Here is a 21,290-nt window from a genome sequence, read left to right as displayed (position 1 = left end):
AGGACCAGACAATACACACATGCTTATCACAAGGTCAGGAGATTTCGGATGGCCTGGCTAAAAGTACTGGTACTAGAGGTAGGTAGGCAGAAAGCGCCAGCAACCTGAAGCAACGGTGATCTGCGAACTGGGGAAACAAATCTTGGCATTACTTGTAGTCAAACGCAAGGGCTTTTCCTTGGGGAGATCCTACGTCACTGGAGGGCAGCAATGCCAGGCACAATAAGTCGTGTCAGATCTGATCAAGCAATTCTATCAAAATGCTAGATCTGCTTCCCCACGTTGCAGATGCGGCCCATGAGCTTAAGCCAGAAAGAGACAGACTGACAGATGAGTTGCATAAACAAGTAACGCTGTTGAACCATACTGAAAGTTTAATCTGAGCAACTCGTCGCTTGTAGTGCCCCAAAATATCTCAAAGTCTGGTGACCTCTTTATGTCAGCCTTTGCCCTGGATGCCGCTGACTAAACGGGGGCCGTGCACGCCAACTTCACGCGTTCCTTGCCCGACGCAGAACATCACCTCCTCTGCAGTCGCGAGTTCCATCAATTTGTTCACTGAACAAGTCTTCCTTTGGCCATCAATCCTACGGAATAGTAAAGACAGCTCTCCTGGTGTGTATGGCGCCTTTCAAATGATTGGTGAAATCGCCAAGCTTCGGACAGAGCCTGCGCGCCACCTCCCCCTTGACGCGATTACCCATCTCAAGCTTGCGCCAGCGACGCTCCGAGCTTCAAGTTTACATCGCCATTAGTTTCGCTCAAGATGGCTCCGGCATCTCCGACTCCCAGGCGACCCGTCACCGGAAGACGTCGGGGTCGTCCTCCGGGCTCGACCAATGCTGCTCGTGCTGCAAGAGCAGCTCTCGCGGCAGCCTCCGCAACTGAACCACCGCCGAAACGACGTCGATATATTCCAGGAGGGGCCGGTGGTGGTGGTCGCTTCGCTGATGCTGACTTGCTGACCACGCCGAATACCACTGGGCCTTCAACAGCATCGAGGTCAAGAGCAGCTGCGCGCGAGGCTATCAATGGCCCTTCTCCATCCATAATGCCTCGACGAGAAAGAGGCGCTCGCACGCGAGCTGCTGGCAATGATGGCTTAGAGGAAATGCAATGGGGTTCAGCTGCAGCTATGGCGACTGCTGTGAAGCAGGCTGAAGATTACAAGCCCCGCGAGGAGCGCAGCTGGGAGGACTTCCACCCTAACCTAGATATTGATGCTACATTCATGATCCTGCCATCTGAGCAAGTTGATGGTATAACTCGAGAACAACCGGATTTATCAGTGGTTCAGGCATTCGGAACACCTTTGGACGAAACTCTAACCCCATCCAGACAACCGAACCCCGCATCAACTGGAAACACACCAAATCCCCAAGGCCGCTCAGACTCGAATGTAGCCGATGTTCTCAGCGAAACACCTTTACGGCGCCCTCGTCGACCGACCCGAGATGTGGTCAGCTTTTATAGCAGCAAGCCCCTGGACTTTCTCACAACACCGAAAACACCTAAAATCCTACCCATCCAGAACCAGACACCGAAAGAGAAACTGGATCTTAAACTACCGTCATACCGCAAAACTAACAGCATTGAATTATATGAGAGCAAAACCTTTGGTCAGGCTCGTTTTGTCGACAAGTCAATGAGTAATGTCGGCTATCAGGAGAGTGATCACTACCTGCGCCCGGAGCAAGCTTTAATCAAGTCTTCTGATCTTACCATGGAAGATGATGCAGAATTGACCGATGCTGCTATGGCAGCATCTGACGGACCGGTTCACCGTACCCGAATCGGTCGTGTCGAATATGATATGGATGAACAAGATGATATCTGGCTTGGGCGATACAATACCCACCGCAAGCAAAACGACGTTCCAGCTATAACCCGGGAAATTTTCGAAATCACTATGACAAAGATCGAAAAGGAGTGGCATGTGCTCGAGAAGAGAATTCCAAAACCGAACCCGAAGCCTCCACAAACACATCGTCCACGATCAAGCTCTGCCGCCGCTGTCAATGGTGAGCCGCAAGGGGGTGAAGAGCCTGACTCAAAATGCGCCATTTGCGACGACGGCGATTGTGAAAACACCAACGCAATTGTGTTCTGTGATGGCTGCAACCTCGCAGTTCATCAAGAATGTTATGGTGTCCCATTTATCCCAGAAGGCCAGTGGCTCTGCCGCAAATGCCAGCTCTGCGGGCCTTCCGTTCCCGTAAGTCTAGCTCAGAACACTTTCTCGAGTTACCCTACTGACCCAAAGCAGACTTGCATCTTCTGCCCCAATACCGACGGTGCGTTCAAGCAAACAAATTCTTCGAAGTGGGCACATCTGCTTTGCGCAATGTGGATTCCTGAGGTTTCCTTGGGTAACCACACGTTCATGGAACCAGTCATGGACGTAGAAAAGGTCCCGAAAAACCGTTGGAAATTGACGTGTTACATTTGTCGACAGCGGATGGGCGCATGCATACAATGCGGAAACAAGAACTGCTATCAAGCATTTCATGTCACCTGTGCGCGGAGATCCCGGCTGTTTCTTAAGATGAAGACTAGCCAGGGTGCTCTCGCTGTGTTGGATGGCGGCATGGTGCTCAAGGCCTTTTGCGACAAGCATTGCCCCCCTGACTATGTGCAAGAGCATAGTGTTCAACAGGCCACAAAGGCGGCCAAGAAATTCTATAAGAGAACTATGAGAAATCGTATCTGGGCTGATAACACCGCTGTTGCGAATGCTATTGCAGAGCAGCAGCGCAATGCCCTTTCGGAACAGCCGTCGGACGAAACGCAGCTTACTGGGACAAAGTCTGCAGCGGTTGGCGACAAAAAGAGAGGCCAGAATCCGAAAAACGTCTGGAAAACTCCTGCAGGTGCACCTATTATACCGCAGGCCGTGTTTGAAGTCGTGGACGCTTCGATCCAAAGATTCGCATTTCCCAAACGCAAGGAGTTCTTGAGCCAGGCATGCCGCTACTGGACCCTGAAGCGTGAGAATCGTCGAGGAGCAGCACTTTTAAAGCGTCTGCAGCTCCAGATGGAGTCCTTTTCCTCGATGGAGCTTACGCGGCGTGACTTCGCAGCCATGGGACCGAGCGGAAAGATCAGGCTTGCTAGACGCATTGAATTCGCTGAGAATTTGATTGTTGAGCTTGAGCAGCTCAAAGATCTTGCAGCTGAGCTTGTGGAACGGGAGCAGATCAAGGTTGCCGCTGGTGAACTTGAACAAGAATTTGTGGATGAGTGTTACTTCCCTGTCGCGAAACTTCTCAACCCTGCTGTTGACAGAGCAATATCGTAAGTGCATGTATTATTCCGCTGATCTTGACTTGGACTAATTCTTTCAGACTTGATAAGGATCTCTTCAAGGACGGTCTTGACAAGCTTCAGAGCCGCGTTAATGCCCGCTTTTATGTCACAGTCATGTCCTTTGCTTTAGATCTTTGCGATGTAATCAGTACTGGCATTTCTACAGCACCGCCTGAGTCATCTACGGCTGCAACTCAAACTGAAGCTGTCGACGCACCGCCTGCTAAAACCACTTTCTCGGATATACGAGAGCGCCGAAAATTGGGAAAACGCATACTGAAGGCTGTTCAGCCACACCTCGAGACAGCCTTGCGAATCGAGTCGGAGATCTCCCAAAAGCCTTTCGAGGGCTTGAAGAAGGAGTTGGAGAACATCATTGACAGAAGCGTGGACGTCCGACCACTGACTGCGACGAGCCAAGATAAACCAACTGACCTCAGTGATGAAGTCAACGACACCATTATGGTTGATGCCGAGCTTCAAATTACTGTTAAGGCCAGTTCTATCGAGGGTGGAGATGCGATGGACACCACTTCAGAAAATGGAAATATTGAGGTCAGCACTAATATTGATGTCGACACATCTGATCTTGCAGAGGCGGGTGCTGTCGAAAAACACGAGTCTCTCCACAACACTGTCAACTCCTCCAATACACCCCCCGACACAGATGGTTATATGCCGAAGCCTCAGCCGGCACAACCGGGGCCTCCCACACCGCCACAATCTAACGGCAGTCTTGGATTGGAGCCCACGGATCCTCTCACAGATGGAGGGATACTTTGGTACCTCAAGGGTCATGATCCCAGGGGAACATCTGTTCTTGAGGAGCGATGGGCCGGGAGAGATGCCATCCGCATGCTCAGCGAGGACCTTACAGATTTAGATGACGAAGAGTTCAAAGGCTTGGGTATGGATGTTGACCACGCTGCAGCAACTGCCACAGTTGAGGCAGATGTGAAGGAGGAGGTAGAACCCGCGGGTGGTAAGACCAGAGCGAGTAAAGCAAAGAAGCGGAGGACATCAACAAGGAGAAGATGATCTTGAACGTACAGGCACATACCAAGCAAACGCTCACCACAACCGGCGCATTTTGATTGCTTGCCATTTTTGTCATGCGGGTTCATTTCACAGAGTATAAAGGGCCATACAGATGCACTGATGAGCTTGGCGTTCTAGGGAAGGACGGGAAACAAGTATTGCAGGGTCAATACCTTTGAGAAGGAATTTATGGGATGGAAAAGGCGTTGGCGAAAGATTCCATGGATTATGGGAATGAAAGGACTTAGCTCAGCGATGGATTGCGGCTTGAGAATGTGTATGGTTAGTGGGATACGATACAAATGTATAAACTTAATGATCGTGGAATCTGAACCGAATAGTATGACTCCTGGGCCATAGTTTCCATCGAATACTGAGTTCAATAATATCTCAACCCTGCTTTGATTGCTTCATGACGGCCCCTATGGAATGAACCCCTTACGATCAAGTGAAACCCGGAGCGGATATATGGAACTCGGTGACATAATTCGATCACGATATGATGGAGAACATCTCTCATGATGTTGGAAAGGATTATCTGATAACTCTCTTTAGTGGCGGTGATGGCTTGTGATGTCACGTGAATCACGGCCTGGATGTGCGATGATGTACCGGTAGCCACCCTCGTCCATTCGTTTGCTTGCATCACCGTTTGTATTTGTACACCGGCTCCTGCGCGTCCTAGCGGGGCACGCGTACTGACGCAATAGACGAGAGAGAAATGAATGGTCGGTGAATAAATTGCGGTCATTTTCTTCACAAGACGGAGCTTGGGTAGCACAAAGATAGGTGTCTTGCTGCCTTTTCTAATATCTGGCTCGTCTAATTATTGAACAATAAAGCTGTGATACACACACATTGTTAGCCGACATGTTCATCGAGCTTACGTGGGATGAAATGGTTAAATCGGAGCATCCAATGCAGAATTCTTTTCTCTCTTGGATGGAGCTGAGCTTAGCTTAGCTCTGCAGAGCTAGTTCTCCGTATGCACCAGGTTCTTGATTTTTGGTTGGTGTTTTTCGATCCTCCATACAGAGACCTCGAAAGGGATCAGCATCATGCAGCAGAGGAAGGACATGGGCCGTTGTGTGTTGCCTTGGGCATGAGTGGCAAGTTTCTTGCATGCGCAACTGAAAACCGATGGGGTTTATGAAGGAGTTGCTGAAGAGTGGATGAGGCGACTTTTTTGAAGTCTGAAGTCGGAGAGTAAGTAAGCTCTGCCGTGACCGTTGTCAACTGGAATGAAACGAGTGGATGTTACATACTCGATCGCAATACGACTTTGCGGGCCTGTCTATCTTTGTATCATATCCTGGTATTGAAGAAATCCCTGTTCTCGATGCGCTTCATGTCGAACGAATCAGCTTCTCACATCCGCAACCTATACACACGCGACAACGTCTTCCTTATTCGCACGTACTTTCGGGTGATGAACTAATAAGGAAAGAGACTCTCTTCTCCGGGACTGACTTGGGGACCGATGCTAAGAAAGCCGAGAGAGGCTGAGCCAGATGAAACTGATGTTTGCTCAATTGGGGCTCTCTATCACTTGGTGCTCTAGTCTAAGCGCCGACGAATCCGGTCGCCAAAGCTATGTCGGAGCCCTTAAAGTCCAGACGCCCCCTTTTTTTAATTCCTAGTGACAGGAAAGGAGCAATTTTCCCTGGCGAGGCTGGCTTGTCAGAAAAAATCAAGGTTTTTGTTTAGAAGTTAGGGCTTCTTAAGACGCGATATGAGGTGAGGGTATCCATACCTGGGCACCCAACGGGCAGCAAGCAAATGAGACTTACAGCGAGAAGGAAATGAGACGGTGATTTGAGCCAAGCAAGCGAGACAAGAAACAAAGTAACCCAGGACGACAAGGAATAATTGAAGAGGTGCTCTGAAATGTCAAGATGAGTTACGTTCCAGTCTCTATTGTTGTATGGGTATGCAGATGCTATGTAGACACTGGATCAATGAGAAGAGCCAAGATTCTGTCTCTGTCCATCGTTGGATCTGTCCTGTCGGGTCACACCGAGGCATCCATGGGCAGGTGAGGTCGGGTGAGGATCCAATGCAATTTATAGCGGCTTCCCACTAAAAATATAGCTATCCTCAGCAGCCCCAACCCCGGAGTGCCACTGAGGGCCATGTTCACATCCGGGCCCTGTACTAGCGCTTTTCCAGACCAGGGCAGGTACCGTTTAGTGCAGGCAGCCCAAAGCCCAAGCGTCCCGGTCGGGTCAGCTCTGTTTGGTGGTTGTGACGAGTCCACCTTCTCAGCGAGTGAGTGAGTGAGTGTGAAAGCCCAGGCAGGAAAAATTGGAAAACTTTCCCCCTTCCGTTCCCTCAGGTCACAGGATAAACTTCAACCCTTCAACTCAACCCGACGACGACCGAGACGAAGATTCTCTCCACGTGTTAGCCACATCGCCGACACTCTCTGCGAACATATCACAAACCGCTCGTCTCTGTGAAGAGCTGCTTTGCTTGTTACTTGATCCGCCATTTCCTTTTGGCCCCAGACGACGACTGACGAACCACCGTGTTCCGTCCCTCAACTCCAAATTCCCTGATCGCGCCCACTTTGGCTGCCCCAACAGACCAGACGACGATAACATAAATAAATTTAAAAAAAAAAGCAAAAAAAAAAAAAAAAAAGGCGACGAGAACATCGTTTCTCATATCTCAAAAGAAAATCATCAAAGCCGACGATACAGAGGCCCTTTGCTGCACTCTGCTTATACATCCTACAAAGGCGACGAAGCGTCACATATTTGTCGACGCAATATTTACTCTTGCTTGACCAGAAGACGAGGACCGCGAAAACTCGCACGCGCTGACGGTGTTCTGTCTCCCCCCTTCTGGCTTCTAGCATCTTGCTCGCCCCTCATTTTCTGACGCCCTGTACCTACCTGTCTATTTCTGGTACAGCTATCAACAACCAAAGTCGGTGGCCCACTGCGGCAACCACGACGACGATTGTTTTCTCCCCATATTCAACGTGATCAGATTGCTTCTTTTTTGCAATTCAATATCGAACGGCGACACAATTTGCTATTGCTGATCAACTTGCTCTTCTGCGGGTTCGACCTCTCGAAACGCAAAATCCTCCAATCGCTCACTCCATTAGAGACGTGATCCCTTCACGGGTAAGTTACCATTTGGCGTTGGTACTGGCGTGCGCCCCATTCAATTCATTGCTCGCCCGCGCCGCGCCGTCTCGTCTCCCCTCTTGTTCCCCTCCCGTACCCATTTCGCGCTCACAGCCCTCTCTTCATGCTTGTTCGGCTGCTTCCCCTCCAATTTTTCTAGACTCCTCTCGTTTCGTTGTTCCACCATCGCAACGCAACGCAACGCAAAGCAAACCCAAACTTGTATTTTGCCTCATATTTATCCATCCATTCACCGTCAAATTTTCACCCTCTTGTCGGTCGCGGCGTTTGCGAGTTTGTTTGGACACATTTTTCTTCGACTTGTCTCTTTTCCCACGTCTCTCTTTTTTTTCGCCTTGTATCTTGTTGCATCCCGGTTCACCGGCTGACTCGGCCAGGTTTTTGTGAAGTGTATTCATCTGGTATCATATTTCAGTCGACAAAGTTGGCCCCGCAGTTGTTCTGATTAGCGATCTTGTCTGCCGCCTTCCTCCTCCCCCACGCGACCCTCCCTTAACTCTACTGCGGGCATCCTCTCGCCAGCAAATTCTCTCAAAATGGCAGACCAACACGAGGTCGATCTCGACTCTATAATCGACAGGCTACTCGAGGTACGAGGCAGCCGACCCGGCAAGCAAGTTCAGCTTCTCGAGGCTGAGATCCGTTATCTCTGCACCAAGGCTCGTGAGATCTTCATCTCTCAGCCCATCCTTCTCGAACTGGAGGCTCCAATTAAGGTATGTTTTTGGTCATTATTCGTGCTGCTTCGGTCTGAGAATTGGTGCTTGCTACGGGCGCTTCTGCTCTGGGGTTTTGGCAGTCAAGAAAACCCCTTTGCTGACTTACCTGTGCCCTGATAGATCTGCGGTGATATCCACGGACAGTACTACGATCTTCTCCGACTCTTCGAGTACGGTGGCTTCCCTCCCGAGGCCAACTACCTCTTCCTCGGTGACTACGTCGACCGAGGCAAGCAGTCTCTTGAGACCATTTGCTTGCTCCTTGCCTACAAGATCAAGTATCCCGAAAACTTCTTCATCCTCCGAGGTAACCACGAGTGCGCCTCCATCAACCGAATCTATGGCTTCTACGACGAGTGCAAGCGTCGCTACAACATCAAGCTTTGGAAGACGTTCACCGATTGCTTCAACTGCCTTCCTATCGCCGCTATCATCGACGAGAAGATTTTCACCATGCACGGTGGCCTCAGCCCTGACCTCAACTCTATGGAGCAAATTCGCCGTGTCATGCGACCTACTGATGTGAGTAGCCGGGACTGCGCGAGATGAAGGCGTAGATTGTTCCGAGTGAGAGATACTGACAGATCTCTAGATCCCTGACTGCGGTCTTCTTTGCGATCTCCTGTGGTCTGATCCAGATAAGGATATTACTGGCTGGAGCGAAAATGACCGTGGTGTCTCGTTCACATTTGGTCCCGATGTTGTCTCGCGCTTCCTGCAGAAACACGATATGGACCTAATCTGCCGAGCTCATCAGGTTGTGGAGGATGGCTATGAATTCTTTTCCAAGCGTCAGCTGGTCACGCTATTCAGTGCGCCCAACTACTGTGGTGAATTTGACAATGCTGGTGCGATGATGAGTGTCGACGAGAGCTTGCTGTGTTCTTTTCAGGTGAGATTTTACAATGCTTACTATGATACAAACATGCTGATTATGCTTTTTCTAGATCTTGAAACCCGCTGAAAAGAAGCAAAAGTATGTTCCAACCACTCTTGGCAGCGCTAGCACGCCTATCAACTCCCCCCGCAAGAAAAATATTTGAAGAATTTATACCAACAATGTGCTTTCAACAGGTTCGGCCGACGTTAAACGATCATCCCACCTCTTCAACCAAGGTGAATGACAACCGCGACGAAGAACGAACGACTCGACTCGGGACTTGTCTCGATCGAAGTGCACCCCCAATCTCCGCCGTCTCGCAGCTAGCCTTGCCACCGTTGGTGGCAGGGAATGTTGGTCCACTGGGAGGGTGACGGAACTTAAGAGGCGCCGGACGCGACGCTGACTTTTGCGAAACCCGAATCGTCTCTAATGCCTATATGCGAACTTGATAACGACAAACGGCTGTTTCTTAGCTCCACACACAGATAAAACATTGACAAAACTGTTTTTTTGAGTTGCACAAGCGCACATACAGTTCTCGGATTCCATGCACACATGATCCACGGGACAGACGATCTTGCTATGTCTGCTCTGCGTAGGCTGGCCCGTGGACATACGCAGTTCGAGAGGCTGGTATTCTCTCACTTGATTTCTTGTGATGACAAGGATAAGATACTCCATCCATTGCTAATCTGTCTGGCTGGGAGCGTTTTCTTTTGCGGTCATGTTGCATTTCATGGACGAGCTTTGTGTGGTCTTATTCGTTGCTCAAGAGCGACCCCTATATACGTTTTGTGCTTTTAGATGGGTTTAGGGAGAGTGGGCAGGAGGGTAAAGCGTTGCTTGATTTTGGTAAGGGATAGCGAAGGTAGTGCAAGAGGAGAGGAATAAGTTGCTAGAGCGAAAAGTAACAGCTGCCCGAATTGTGACGAAGATGGTGTCGTAGTATCTGGTTGATAGTACTCATTACTCGACTTACGCCAAAGTTGAGGATGAGTACGAAGTGGCTGTTATGGAATCACAAGAATACTCATCTCCTCAGATGACCACCACGTAGGCGTATAAGTCTAACTATGCCTATTCACATCTACATGATGGAAGATTCTTCTTGGACAGCAAGCGGCGCTATCAATACGAATGCCACACGTGAAGGGGCATTCATTAACCCGCCATAGGCCAGCCAGGTCATGACCCCAAATGTTTGAGAAACGAACGCTACTGACAATCGTCGCATTTCTCCTTGTCAACTGGCTTGTCTTTCGCTGCCTCATCCTCCTTCCCATGATCCCTATCAACATGGCCTAGATCTCTTCCTGGTTCAATGACATCTCTCACCCTCCTCTTGAGCTCCTTCGTCTCAGGAAAGCCCCCATCTTCCCGACGATCCCAGAGGGTCTTTGTAGAAGCAATTTCTGCACCAGGGGCTTGATGCGTGATGGTCACGATGAAAGTCCCTCCTGTAGAAGGCTGAAGAGCGACCTCCCCGAGGCCTGTTGAGAATGTGGAGAGGAGTTCTTGAGCATACTGAGGGGTGTGAGCTTCTCGTCACATGCCAACATACCTACCTTAGCTAGCAGGCTGCGAATTCGGTCAACTCACATAGGCAGCTCGTAACATCCATTTACACTGCGTGCAAAACTGGATAGAAACGCGGGGAAGAGGCGTTTGCGTGGACGCCTGGCTTGTCATGATTTTCTCTCGCTGACTCTCAGTTGCTGGTTTTGCTATGCTATGTTATGCAGTCGTTTCCGGGAACGTCGTGGTCTATTCTTGGCTTGGCTGGGCTGGACTTTTGAGTTTTTAAACTCTGAGGCGTTGAGGGTTCAGAGCTTGAGTTCGGCAACGAAATCTTTCCAGTAAGGTGACCTTATCGTTGAGGTTTGAAGGGAACAATTGAAACAGTACGGGAATCTTGCCCTAATGGCTTGAGATGCCCAGGATCGATTGATACTTGTAGATGATTACAAGTAGTAGCATATACTACTAACTACCCAGGTAGGTAGGTATACTGTATGAGGGGATATTCTTTGCCCCTCCACCTACAGCTAATGCGAATGCCCAGTCATACCTCTGTATGCAAGCCCCGCGGTCGAGAACGCCTCAATTCGACCCAGGTGATCCACTTAGTGATTTCTGCTTAGGTACATCAGGTGCCCCCGATAATGTACTGACATCCATGCTGAGGAAGAGAACTGGTTCTGCTGAAGACCTCGACATAAGATGTGATATATGGCTGTTACAGGTTAGAAGCGAAAGGGGCAGCACTCTCTACGGCGTAGCCAAAGTGAATGGGTAGTGTATAATGATATTCAAGACCTGCTCGAGGTCGGGACGTTATGTACCTACTCTCCAGCAAAAGGCTGCAAGGAAGAATTGCCCGGGTCGGGTCGGACGGGCGTAAGATTGAGTCCTTAAACCCTCAAAGTCTGCACTATGCGAAATAGTGACTTATCCTATGGGCAGAAATGACTAAGTGGAAATCACGAGTTATAAAACCGAGTATAAGCACGATTAACACTCATATCTCAAAGCCTCAAGATCAACAGGTGCAAGGATTAAAGTCATCAAATCATAGATAAAAAAGTATATTTGCTTGGGGAACGTACACGACATTGGATGGAAATGACACCAAGATGATAACAGAAAAATGATAATAAAAAGGGGAATTATTACATTCGCGCAAGAGCCCGATCCATAAACCGTTTCCTAAGACCCAGACTCAGACCCGGACTCGTCGTAGTGGTTCTTCAACCTCTCCCCTTATCGTTGGTCTCATAGCAACATCCATGTCTCTTCCAGCGGGAAGAAAAACAAACGTGCGGAGACAGAAATATTAAATCGCTGTAGTCCAGTCCAGCCCTCCTCATAAACTATGGCTCCATTGCTCTCGCTGTTGGTTTTCATGACCCGCTCAAATAGTATGGTATCTTGGGTATCTTGATCTGGGTCCTTCTGGTACAGCTGGATCTTGTGTATGGGCTTTCTCCCTCTTTCTCGCGCTTCGCGTCGCTTCGTCAATAGGGCAAGTCGTTCCTGGTAGCTTCCCAAGTAGCCGTCGTGGTAGTGCTAGCAAGAGCTTCGGTATCCAGGGCCTAATTCGCCTCCATCATCCGAGTATCCCAGACTCAGTTCTCCTTGATTTACTCCCCTTAAATGCGTCACAAGCATATCAAACCCGACTGCGGCCCACCCCCTAATCGCTGAATCATTGCCGACATTGCGTAATTGTTGATTTTGGTAACCAGTAATAAGGAAAAATTATTATCACGGGTAGCATTACATGACCACACAGCAGCCGCCAGATTGTTGCGGCGCATAAGGGTCCTCGCCCTTGGGTACAGCGCCCCAGACGGAGGGAACCATGTAGTCGCGAGTGCCATTGCAGTAGGCAATGATGCTAATACGGATCAGTTACTGACGCGTTGGGCGTGATTAACACGATCAACTCACCTCTTTGATGCTGTGCTGACGGGAATACGCTCTCGCTCAAGATCCTCGCGCAGACGATTGTTGAGCTCGGTTAGCCGTCGGAGCTTGAGATCGGCCATCGACTGCTTGTTCTTCTTGATTTGCGAAGGGTCGCCGACATCGCGAGAAGTGTACTGAGGCATCTTGGAACGGGGTGCCGAGGTGGGCGAGTGAGAGCGGTTTTGGAGGGAGAGTCACGGCGATGAGGCGCGTGAATAGGTCGAGAACTGTTAATCTTCAATATTAGCGAGGTGCTGGAGTGACATCGATGAGTTCGCAGTGTAATCGAGGCATCGCGAGATGTGCAAAAGACGGATCAGGGAAGGTCGGCGAATCGCGTCAATCGAGTTTGTCTCGGGCAAATGTCATCGCAATCGGAACGCATGAGTCCAAGGGAACATCGTCCATCATTTGATTGATTCTGTCGATGCCCATTTCCATGTTGTAGCACCTATATGGAATTGTCGCTTGCCCCTGGTTGATGGCGACGAGGATTTAATCACTAATAGGATATGACTTACGGAGCGTCGGACTCGAGTCAATAAATGACAGTCGGAGCTTGCGAGGCGGTTCAGTACGCAGACAAGAATGAGAGAATCGACGGTCGGGAGGGTATTCGGAACGTGATGATGGTTGGAACGGGTGTGTAAAGGAGAAGAAAAAAGGGTCCGTCGCGAGAGGCCAGGGAAAGTGGAAGTGCAAGTGCAAGTGGAAAGGAAGGTAAGGTTTGGTGAAGTTGGTGGCAGAGAGCAGAGCAGGAGCGAGAATGTGATGGGAAAGACCTGGCCTGGCTTGGCCCGGGGGCCATGGTAGGGGGGGAAACTGCACTGCAGTGGAAACCTTCGAGCTAGGTAGGTAGGTACGACCGTACGGCCTACCTAACCCAAAGCCAACATCAGGTCCAAGTTGCGGGAAGCACCAGCACCAGCATTAGGACAAGCTGGGTTTAGATCGCATAGTGGAGCCACTTTTCCACGGAAATGAGCCACTGAGTGCTCGATAAGTCTTTGCGCGTCTGGGGACATCCTTAGGCGGATTTGCTTGGTGGCTCGTGCACCTGAAGCTGTGGCTCTTCCTTCTGTTCCTGTGCTGCGGGAGCCCTGGCATTGAAATTGGGGGGTAGGGGGGAGCTGCTGGGGGCCCCCGTTGAGGGACCTTTAGACCTTGCTAGGGGTTGATGTGATGATCAACGGGATAAGGAGACGAGACATTATCTCCAGGACGCTGGATGGAGCCAATTGATTCAGAAAGGAACATGCCTACAGCCGATTTCTACAGCATCAGAATTAGCTTCGAGTTCCAACCTTTTCAACAACCCGTTGAAAACAGTGAGTTCAGCCTGGCCCGGCCCAGCCCCTGACCTGCCTGATGTGTTATGCTCATAGCTAACGAGTTAATTATGCTCCTCTTATTGCAGCAGACAAGCATCCATGGCAAAAAGGACCTTTAATTGAGCCAGAGAACGCTTGTGGTTGGCTTTGGTGGGGCCTGCGGAACCGTATTTGGCCCCGAAGCCATCTTAGTTGCAAAGCTACAGGCACTTGATATTGCCTTTCAAATTATGAGGGGAGGAACCTGAATCAGCAACCCTCCAAAGCCAAGAAGCCGGAGCGAGTGAGAGAACCTCGTCAATCTCTTCGATTTTTGTTGATAGGGGAGGTTGAATGACATTGACTTCAAACCTCTTGCGTCAATACTCTTACAAGTATTTAGTACCTACAAGTACCTACGGAGTAGGTATAGATGGTTACTGACCTTGGTTACGAGGCTTATCTACCAGGTCTTCCATGAGATCATGCAAAGCCACCAAAGACTGATTTTATCAAACTTTGATCAATCGGTAAAAGCGGGAAGATCTACTACCAGAACGCGAGAGTTTTAAGCAATACGCCATTCATCTCGACAATGGGGCAGAGAGGAAGTCAGGTTGATCAAGTCCAAGCTCGAAAAGCACAGGTCCAACTAGGAAAACATTGCCCGAGCTCGTTCGTTCTTGGTCACCCAAAAGCTGGTCTCGTCTCGGCTGCTCGCAAGCTTATAGAACCGAATACAACTACTTCGTCCAAAAGCTTGCGACACCACGTAGGTAACGTTCCCAGATTTTGTGAGCCCCTTCCTCGATGCGCACCTACTGCATCACTCTCAAGTTTCCGTAGAGTTCGAGACGCTCAGAGTCTCTGTTTCTGCTAGGTACTGTCGCTTCCCGCTCTCGGAACGCTGCAGTAGCGGCCTGCATACATAAAGGGGTTCCTTTTCCTGGGCTGAGAGAAACGTTTGATTCTCGAGTCCATCCAAGAAGTCGATAACGTGAGCAAGCCCATCAAACAGAGATGGCAGGTTGCCTTCAGAAACAAACAATAGCGGCAAACTTTGGGTTGTTTATTCATGATTTCTGTGTTTTATTAAATTATTCACTCTTTTCTTACGGAGTATACTTATGGTCTACGACGGAGCAATGAAGCCAGGACTCCTCCGTACCTATGTAAGAGGAAACCAACGAGATCCACCAATGCTGCTAGTCATTAAGATGAGACCCGTCTTGGCGACACAGACTCTCTGCAAATGGTTTGAGTAACGGCGCAGCAGTCACGATACATTGCTTTCTCTCTCGGTTGCAGCCTCAAAAGGGCTGTGTTGCCCTGTACGAAGTTGTTTCTGTTTCGAATTGTTATGAGCTGTTGCATTGGAGCTGGGGCTTACGATGGCATCGAATGCTCACCAGAGGGTGAAACAATTCTGCATCAAGAGTGTACTTCGCCTTCTAGCCTCTGCAATTCCGGCATAGAGAGTAATTGTCTTGACGAGTCCTCTCCTCAGGTCCAACATCAACCAAGTTCCGCTTGTTGTGGGCTGATAATTGCAAGTTGTGCAGCTCTCATATTGACATGGTTCGAGCCTGGTGTGTCGGCACTTTTTCCCACACGATCCCCGGCTCAGGTACCTGTTTTTAGGACCCCTGACCAGATTGCCAACCCATCTGTTCATTATGTGCAGCCGTACTGTTTGATGACTTCCGAGATGCCAGAACTCGTGAAACGAATGATCAACGCCATCCAGCTGGGACCAACTGACGCCATTCGCAAGGATATACACGGATTGGGTTATTGTAATCTGTGACCGAAAACCCAGAATCTCAGCTTTGTGTATGAACAATGCTCGTACATACCATACCGGCCCTGCAAGCCGTTGGAGGAGGGCTGAGCATATTATGCTCTTTTGCACATAGTCGGAGTAAATCCTTTCTTTTGACTTATTATTAGTCGTGAAATGAAACCGAACCACGAACCAAATGGAACCTTCTTATCAAGAAGAAGCTTGAGCACAATTTACCACTTTAACTACTATGCTCAGATGTCGGATGTCCGGTGTCAATTGCATTCGAGTTCCAATGGGATCCCAGTTTGCAAAGGGCACAAGACATCCTTCGTACTTCTCGTTATTCTCTGGATGACTGGCCGCCTGACTGCTGCTATCAATCAAGTTGGACAGCAACATGGGTCTCGAGAGATCTCTAACATATATCTTCATCATGCTCCAAAGTTTGTCACTTTGAGGCGATGGTCTTCTTAAACTTGACAACTCGTAGCGGGCAGGCTATCAGCTGGTACACCAATTCTCTTCGATGTCAACAACAATGTCAATGGGCTGCGAATAAACCTTTGATCCAGTCGAGTCTGCTAACTGTATAGCAAGGTCAGCCCTTCAACTACTTGTCCTCAGAGTTGAACAGATCTCCAAGAAGCGATGGCTTATCATGCCTTTTTTTTCTGTAGAGAAGGCAACCAGAAATAACACCACACGATCTCATTCGATTCCAGCGATGAGTGTAATTTAAAACTTATCTCGACCAGTTCAATTTCCGGCTGGGTCACCCAACCAACGAGAGAAGGTATGTGGCTGAGATGGTGCACGGCCACCAAACTTGAGTACCGCCACACCACAATCATAACAGCTGATGTAAGCCGTGAGATAGCCCCTCCTAACCGTAGCGGCCACACACGAAAATCGAAAAATTCAACCTACGTCGTCGCAACACCATCACGAGTGCCGGTCGAATACCTCAGCGCACCTCCCCACCGGCTGATCGATCTCGGATCATCATAAAGAAATCTCCTCTCTTAGTCAAGTCATATACAGAGGAGGTTGCCCAGCATGGTACGTGGAATACTTGCCTTTCTTTGTCCCGGTTGTCGTGAACTCGAGCCCTATCTCTCTATTCGAACTTTACCCCTCCTCCACACTAAATCCGCATTTGATGTTGACTTGAAGTCTTTTGATAGCCTCCTCCGCCGCACCAAAAGCCTGAGAATGTTCTCAAGAGGGCTCACGAACTCATCGGAGTCGGTCAGGCTCCCGCCGCCTTGACTCTGCTCCATGAGCACATCACCAACAAGCGCTCCCGAAATGTCCCAATTATGTCGCTGGAGCCTGTGATGCTCCTCCTCGTCGAGCTTTCCGTCGAACAGAAGAAGGGCAAGCTTGCCAAGGACGCCCTTTACCAATACAAGAATATTTCCCAGAACACAAATATTGCTACCATCGAGGTGCGTACATCATAGCAGAGTCCATGCCGTTGGGATTTCCGATATTAATATATACATTACAGCTGGTCCTTAAGAAGTTCATTGAGCTCGCGGTTGAGAAGGTTACTGCCGCCCAGCAAAAGGCCGACGAAGTTCAGGAGAGCATTGACGCTACTGCCGGCACCTCCAACATCGACGATCTCGAGGCCACCGAGACCCCGGAGTCTATCCTCCTTGCTACTGTCTCCGGTGAGCAGTCCCGAGACCGTACCGACCGGGCTATCGTCACTCCTTGGCTCAAGTTCCTCTGGGAGGCCTACAGAACTGTCCTCGACATTCTCCGAAACAATGCTCGTCTCGAGATCCTCTACCAGAGCACCGCCACCCAGGCATTTGACTTTTGTCTCAAGTACACTCGCAAGACCGAGTTCCGTCGACTCTGCGAGCTCCTCCGAAACCATGTGCAGACCGCTGCCAAGTACTCCTCTCAGATGCACGCCATCAATCTGAGCGACCCCGACACTCTCCAGCGACACCTTGAGACACGTTTCCAACAGCTCAATGTCGCTGTAGAGCTCGAGCTCTGGCAGGAGGCTTTCCGAAGTGTCGAGGATGTTCACACTCTTCTTAACCTCAGCAAGCGACCTCCCAAGAATGTCATGATGGCCAACTACTACGAGAAGCTTACCCGAATTTTCCTTGTCGGCGAGAACTACCTCTTCCACGCTGCTGCTTGGTCGCGATACTACACTCTTCTTCGTCAGTCCTCTGTCCTGGTAGCCACTGGCCAGGGCAAGAAGGCTGACAACCCCCCTGCCTCCGATGCTGAGCTTCAAAAGGCCGCCTCGTTCGTTGTGCTCTCCGCCCTTGCCATCCCTGTCATCAGTACATCCCGATCTCGAGGTGCCATGGTTGACTTCGACGAGGCCAGAAAGAACAAGAACTCTCGCTTGACTCACCTCCTTGGAATGTCTCAAGCACCTACTCGTGCCAGACTGTTCCGGGACGCTCTCTCAAAGTCCCTTCTTCAGCGCGCTCGCCCTGAGATTCGGGAGCTTTACGAGATCCTTGAGGTCGACTTCCATCCTCTGTCCATTTGTCAGAAGATCTCTCCTATCCTGACCAAGATTGGAGCCGATTCTGAGATGGAGAAATACATTCTCCCCCTGCAGCAGGTCATCCTTACCCGTCTGTTCCAGCAGCTTTCCCAGGTCTACGAAACTGTCGACCTGTCTTTCGTCGAGAGCCTGGCTCAATTCCCGGAGCCTTACCAGGTCACTCGTGGAACTATTGAGAAGTTCATCATGAATGGTAACAAGAAGGGTGATCTCTCTGTCCGCATGGCCCATGCCACAGGTGTTCTGAGTTTCGATAACGATGTCTTCTCTTCCTCCAAGGCTAGCCACGGCGGGTCCTCTGCTGGTTCTGCAGAGTCTGAGACCGGTACCGTCCAGCGTCTTCAGAGCACTCCCTCTGAGATCGTCCGCTCCCAGCTTACCCGCCTCGCCAAGTCTCTCTTCACCACTTGCCATTACGTTGACCCTGGCTTTAACAAGGGGCGCCTCGAGGCTCGTGAAGCTGCTCTCGCTCGCGCCAAGGCTGGTGCTGAGGAGGAACATCTGGCTATTCTTTCACGAAAGGACCTCATCCAGAAGCGCAAGGAGGTTGCTTCTGAGATCCAAGCCAAGAAGGAGAAGGAGAATGCCCGCCAGAAGAGGCTTCGTGAGCAAGCTCTTCAAGAAGCTGAGGATCTTCGTCTCGCCAATGAGCAAAAGGAGCGTGAAGCCAAGCGCCTCAAGGCTGAGCGCGACCGAGTTCGCAAGGAGGAACTCAAGAAGCAGATCGCCGATCTCAAAATTGGTGACAAGGCTATCGATATTGATCTGGAGGATCTTGACAACCTTGACAGCAACCGCCTACGCGCAATGAAGCTGGCTCAGCTTGAGCGTGAGAAGAATGATGTTAACGAGCGTCTCCGCATCACTGGCAAGCGCCTCGATCATCTTGAACGTGCTTTCCGTAAGGAGGAAGCCAAGAAACTGCACGAGGACTATGCCAAGCAAAATGAGCAGGACCGCAAGATCTATGAGACTGTTAAGGCCCAAACCCTCAAGGATGCTGAGCAGAAACACAAGGAGAGTGTTGAACTCAAACACCGACTTAGTCGACTGGTGCCTCAGTACGAGGAGTTCCGTGACTCCCTGCATGAACGCCGTCGTGATGAGTTCGAGAAGCGCCGTCGCGATGCTGAGCGTGAGCTTGAGAAGCAGATCGCACAGCGCAAGAAGGAGGTCCGAGACCGACGTCTTCGTGAGAAGCGTGAGCGCGAGGAGAAAGAGCGCGAGCTACGTGAGGCTGAAGAGCGCGCTGCTCGCGAGAAGGAGGAGCAGCGCATTCGGGATGAAGCTCGTAAGGAAGAGCTTGCCAAGCTCAAAGAGCAGCGGGAGAAGGAACGTCAAGAGATGCTGGAGAAGGCTGCCCTTCAACAGCGACGCGAAGAAGAAGCACTGGCTCGTCGCAAGGCGGAGAAGGCCCAAGGGGCTGGTGGCTTCTCCCGTGGACCAGAGCGCACAGATTCGTCCGAGGGCCGAAGACCACCTGTCTTTGGTGCTGGCAAATGGCGAGAACGTGAGGCGGCCACTCGTGACGCTGGCGATGCTCCTCCTCCTTCTCGAGCACCTCCTGCCGAGAGGTCTGATTCCAATGACCGACCTTCTGCTGGTGGTCCTCCCAAGCTCAACCTTGCTGGTTCCAAGCCCAGCTGGCGAGAGCGTGAGGCTGCAAAGCAGGCCGCTGGTGGCGGAGCTGATGTTGGATCTTCCGCCCCTCCCCCTCGCTTCGCGCCTCGGGGTGGTGCGCCGCCTATGGACCGAAGCGGCTCTGGGCGTGCTGATGAGGATCGAAAGCAGTCTCCAGCTCCTCCTGCGGAATCCCTGCCTGCCTCACGAGGCAAGTGGGTTCCTCCTCACATGAGGAACAAATAAGAGATGCAGATAAGGGGAAGAGATCGCAGTCAGGCATGCATAGTTTGCGATTCAGGCGTTCAGGATTTGGTTTCTTGTTCTCCGTAGCATGGAAGGAAAAGTAGTAGTAGTATGAATCAATTCAAGACTAAGCGCATACGAGCACCGTGTTACAACCTTTTTTTTTTTTCAAGAGTCAAGCTCATTGGTTATCTAAGGGACAGGATAGATCATGAGGTAGACGAATGATGACTTCTTACAACTTTAACAAACAATTAAGTGCCACAGCCTTTCTAGACCTGTTGTTTATTAGTCTGCATTCCTCGTACCTGGACAAACTCTGTCGGTGGTCAAGGTGGCTGTCAAGTTCAAAAACTCAACTAGCGTTGTAGACGGGCTTCTGTCTTGCCTGTATTTGTAGGCTTGCAAAGTCCGGTACATCATATATATGCTTTGTTCACGAGTCAGTTGAGGGAGGGCATATATTGCCTCAGAGGGCAGGATTAGGTTAGAGGTTAAGACCAGGTGGAGTTATTTGAGACAGAAACATGATATGAGGAGTATACTTTTGAAGTCATGATATTTCATCGATCGGTAAGATTGAATATCCGCTCTTTCCGAACGAATGACTGAGTCTCGAACTGAGTTTGGTTCCTGGATCGTCGGGATCGTTTAGTGAATCCCAACGGTTGGCTCTGAAACTGTAATGCCAGATTCGAGACCAATCTTCTCTAACAGCTCCGAGGTTTCACTAATGGAGACTTGTTGAACGTGATCAGCAAAGTTTATACGAGGTGCAGACGGTAGTGGTGCTCTCATGAGGCGTCAGGCTGTTTGCCAATGGAAGAAAGTCGAATGATCATCACAAGTGGTGGGTGTGATCGAATAGACTCAAGAACTCCGGCAATTTTGGATACTAACGTGAGCCCTGACTTATTATCTAATCTCTTTGAACACTTTTACTTGCAAGTTTTAATGTTCTGCGGTCTGCGTTTGTCACCCAGGTCGTCGGTCGGTGATACCTGTAGTTTGAGGTATCTAGTCATGTCTTCAACGATCACGTGCAAACTAACTAGTACTGGGAGCAACCAACTTCAACTTCACGATTGACAAGTTTTTTCTGTACAATACCAGACACCAATGGTTTTTTTTCTTTCTTCTTGCTTTTCCTGTAACTGGAAAATTAATGGTATGTTCAGCCCTCTCGTGGCTGAACGACTAAACAAGATCGT

At 50.0% G+C, this 21,290-nt stretch overlaps 5 protein-coding genes across 5 annotated transcripts; 3 read left to right on the top strand and 2 right to left on the bottom strand.

Annotated features, from left to right (window-relative positions):
* Nucleotides 1–766: 766 nt before the first annotated feature.
* Nucleotides 767–4,344, top strand: FTJAE_2744 (3 HAT complex component NTO1; the record flags this gene model as incomplete). The annotated part of the gene is made up of 2 exons (XM_037348969.1): nt 767–3,294; nt 3,345–4,344. 2 exons carry the CDS (start codon nt 767–769, stop codon nt 4,342–4,344), a joined length of 3,528 nt encoding a protein of 1,175 aa, XP_037210137.1.
* Nucleotides 4,345–8,038: 3,694 nt separating this feature from the next.
* Nucleotides 8,039–9,264, top strand: FTJAE_2743 (serine threonine phosphatase PP1; the record flags this gene model as incomplete). Its single annotated transcript, XM_037348968.1, has 4 exons — nt 8,039–8,218; nt 8,342–8,743; nt 8,814–9,113; nt 9,169–9,264. The coding sequence occupies 4 exons, from the start codon at nt 8,039–8,041 to the stop codon at nt 9,262–9,264; spliced, it is 978 nt and encodes a 325-aa protein (XP_037210136.1).
* Nucleotides 9,265–10,319: 1,055 nt separating this feature from the next.
* Nucleotides 10,320–10,793, bottom strand: FTJAE_2742 (uncharacterized protein; the record flags this gene model as incomplete). Its single annotated transcript, XM_037348967.1, has 2 exons — nt 10,320–10,628; nt 10,704–10,793. 2 exons carry the CDS (start codon nt 10,791–10,793, stop codon nt 10,320–10,322), a joined length of 399 nt encoding a protein of 132 aa, XP_037210135.1.
* A 1,587-nt stretch (nt 10,794–12,380) lies between these two features.
* On the bottom strand, nt 12,381–12,715 carry FTJAE_2741 (guanine nucleotide-binding subunit gamma; the record flags this gene model as incomplete). Its single annotated transcript, XM_037348966.1, has 2 exons — nt 12,381–12,501; nt 12,555–12,715. 2 exons carry the CDS (start codon nt 12,713–12,715, stop codon nt 12,381–12,383), a joined length of 282 nt encoding a protein of 93 aa, XP_037210134.1.
* Nucleotides 12,716–16,724: 4,009 nt separating this feature from the next.
* On the top strand, nt 16,725–20,079 carry FTJAE_2740 (translation initiation factor 3 subunit A; the record flags this gene model as incomplete). Its single annotated transcript, XM_037348965.1, has 3 exons — nt 16,725–16,727; nt 16,853–17,116; nt 17,179–20,079. The coding sequence occupies 3 exons, from the start codon at nt 16,725–16,727 to the stop codon at nt 20,077–20,079; spliced, it is 3,168 nt and encodes a 1,055-aa protein (XP_037210133.1).
* Between the last annotated feature and the right edge of the window lie 1,211 nt (nt 20,080–21,290).

Source organism: Fusarium tjaetaba, assembly GCF_013396195.1.
Source record: "Fusarium tjaetaba strain NRRL 66243 chromosome Unknown NRRL66243_c0000057, whole genome shotgun sequence".
Classification (NCBI taxonomy): Eukaryota; Fungi; Ascomycota; class Sordariomycetes; order Hypocreales; family Nectriaceae; genus Fusarium; species Fusarium tjaetaba.
This window is presented reverse-complemented; position numbering and strand designations above follow the sequence as displayed.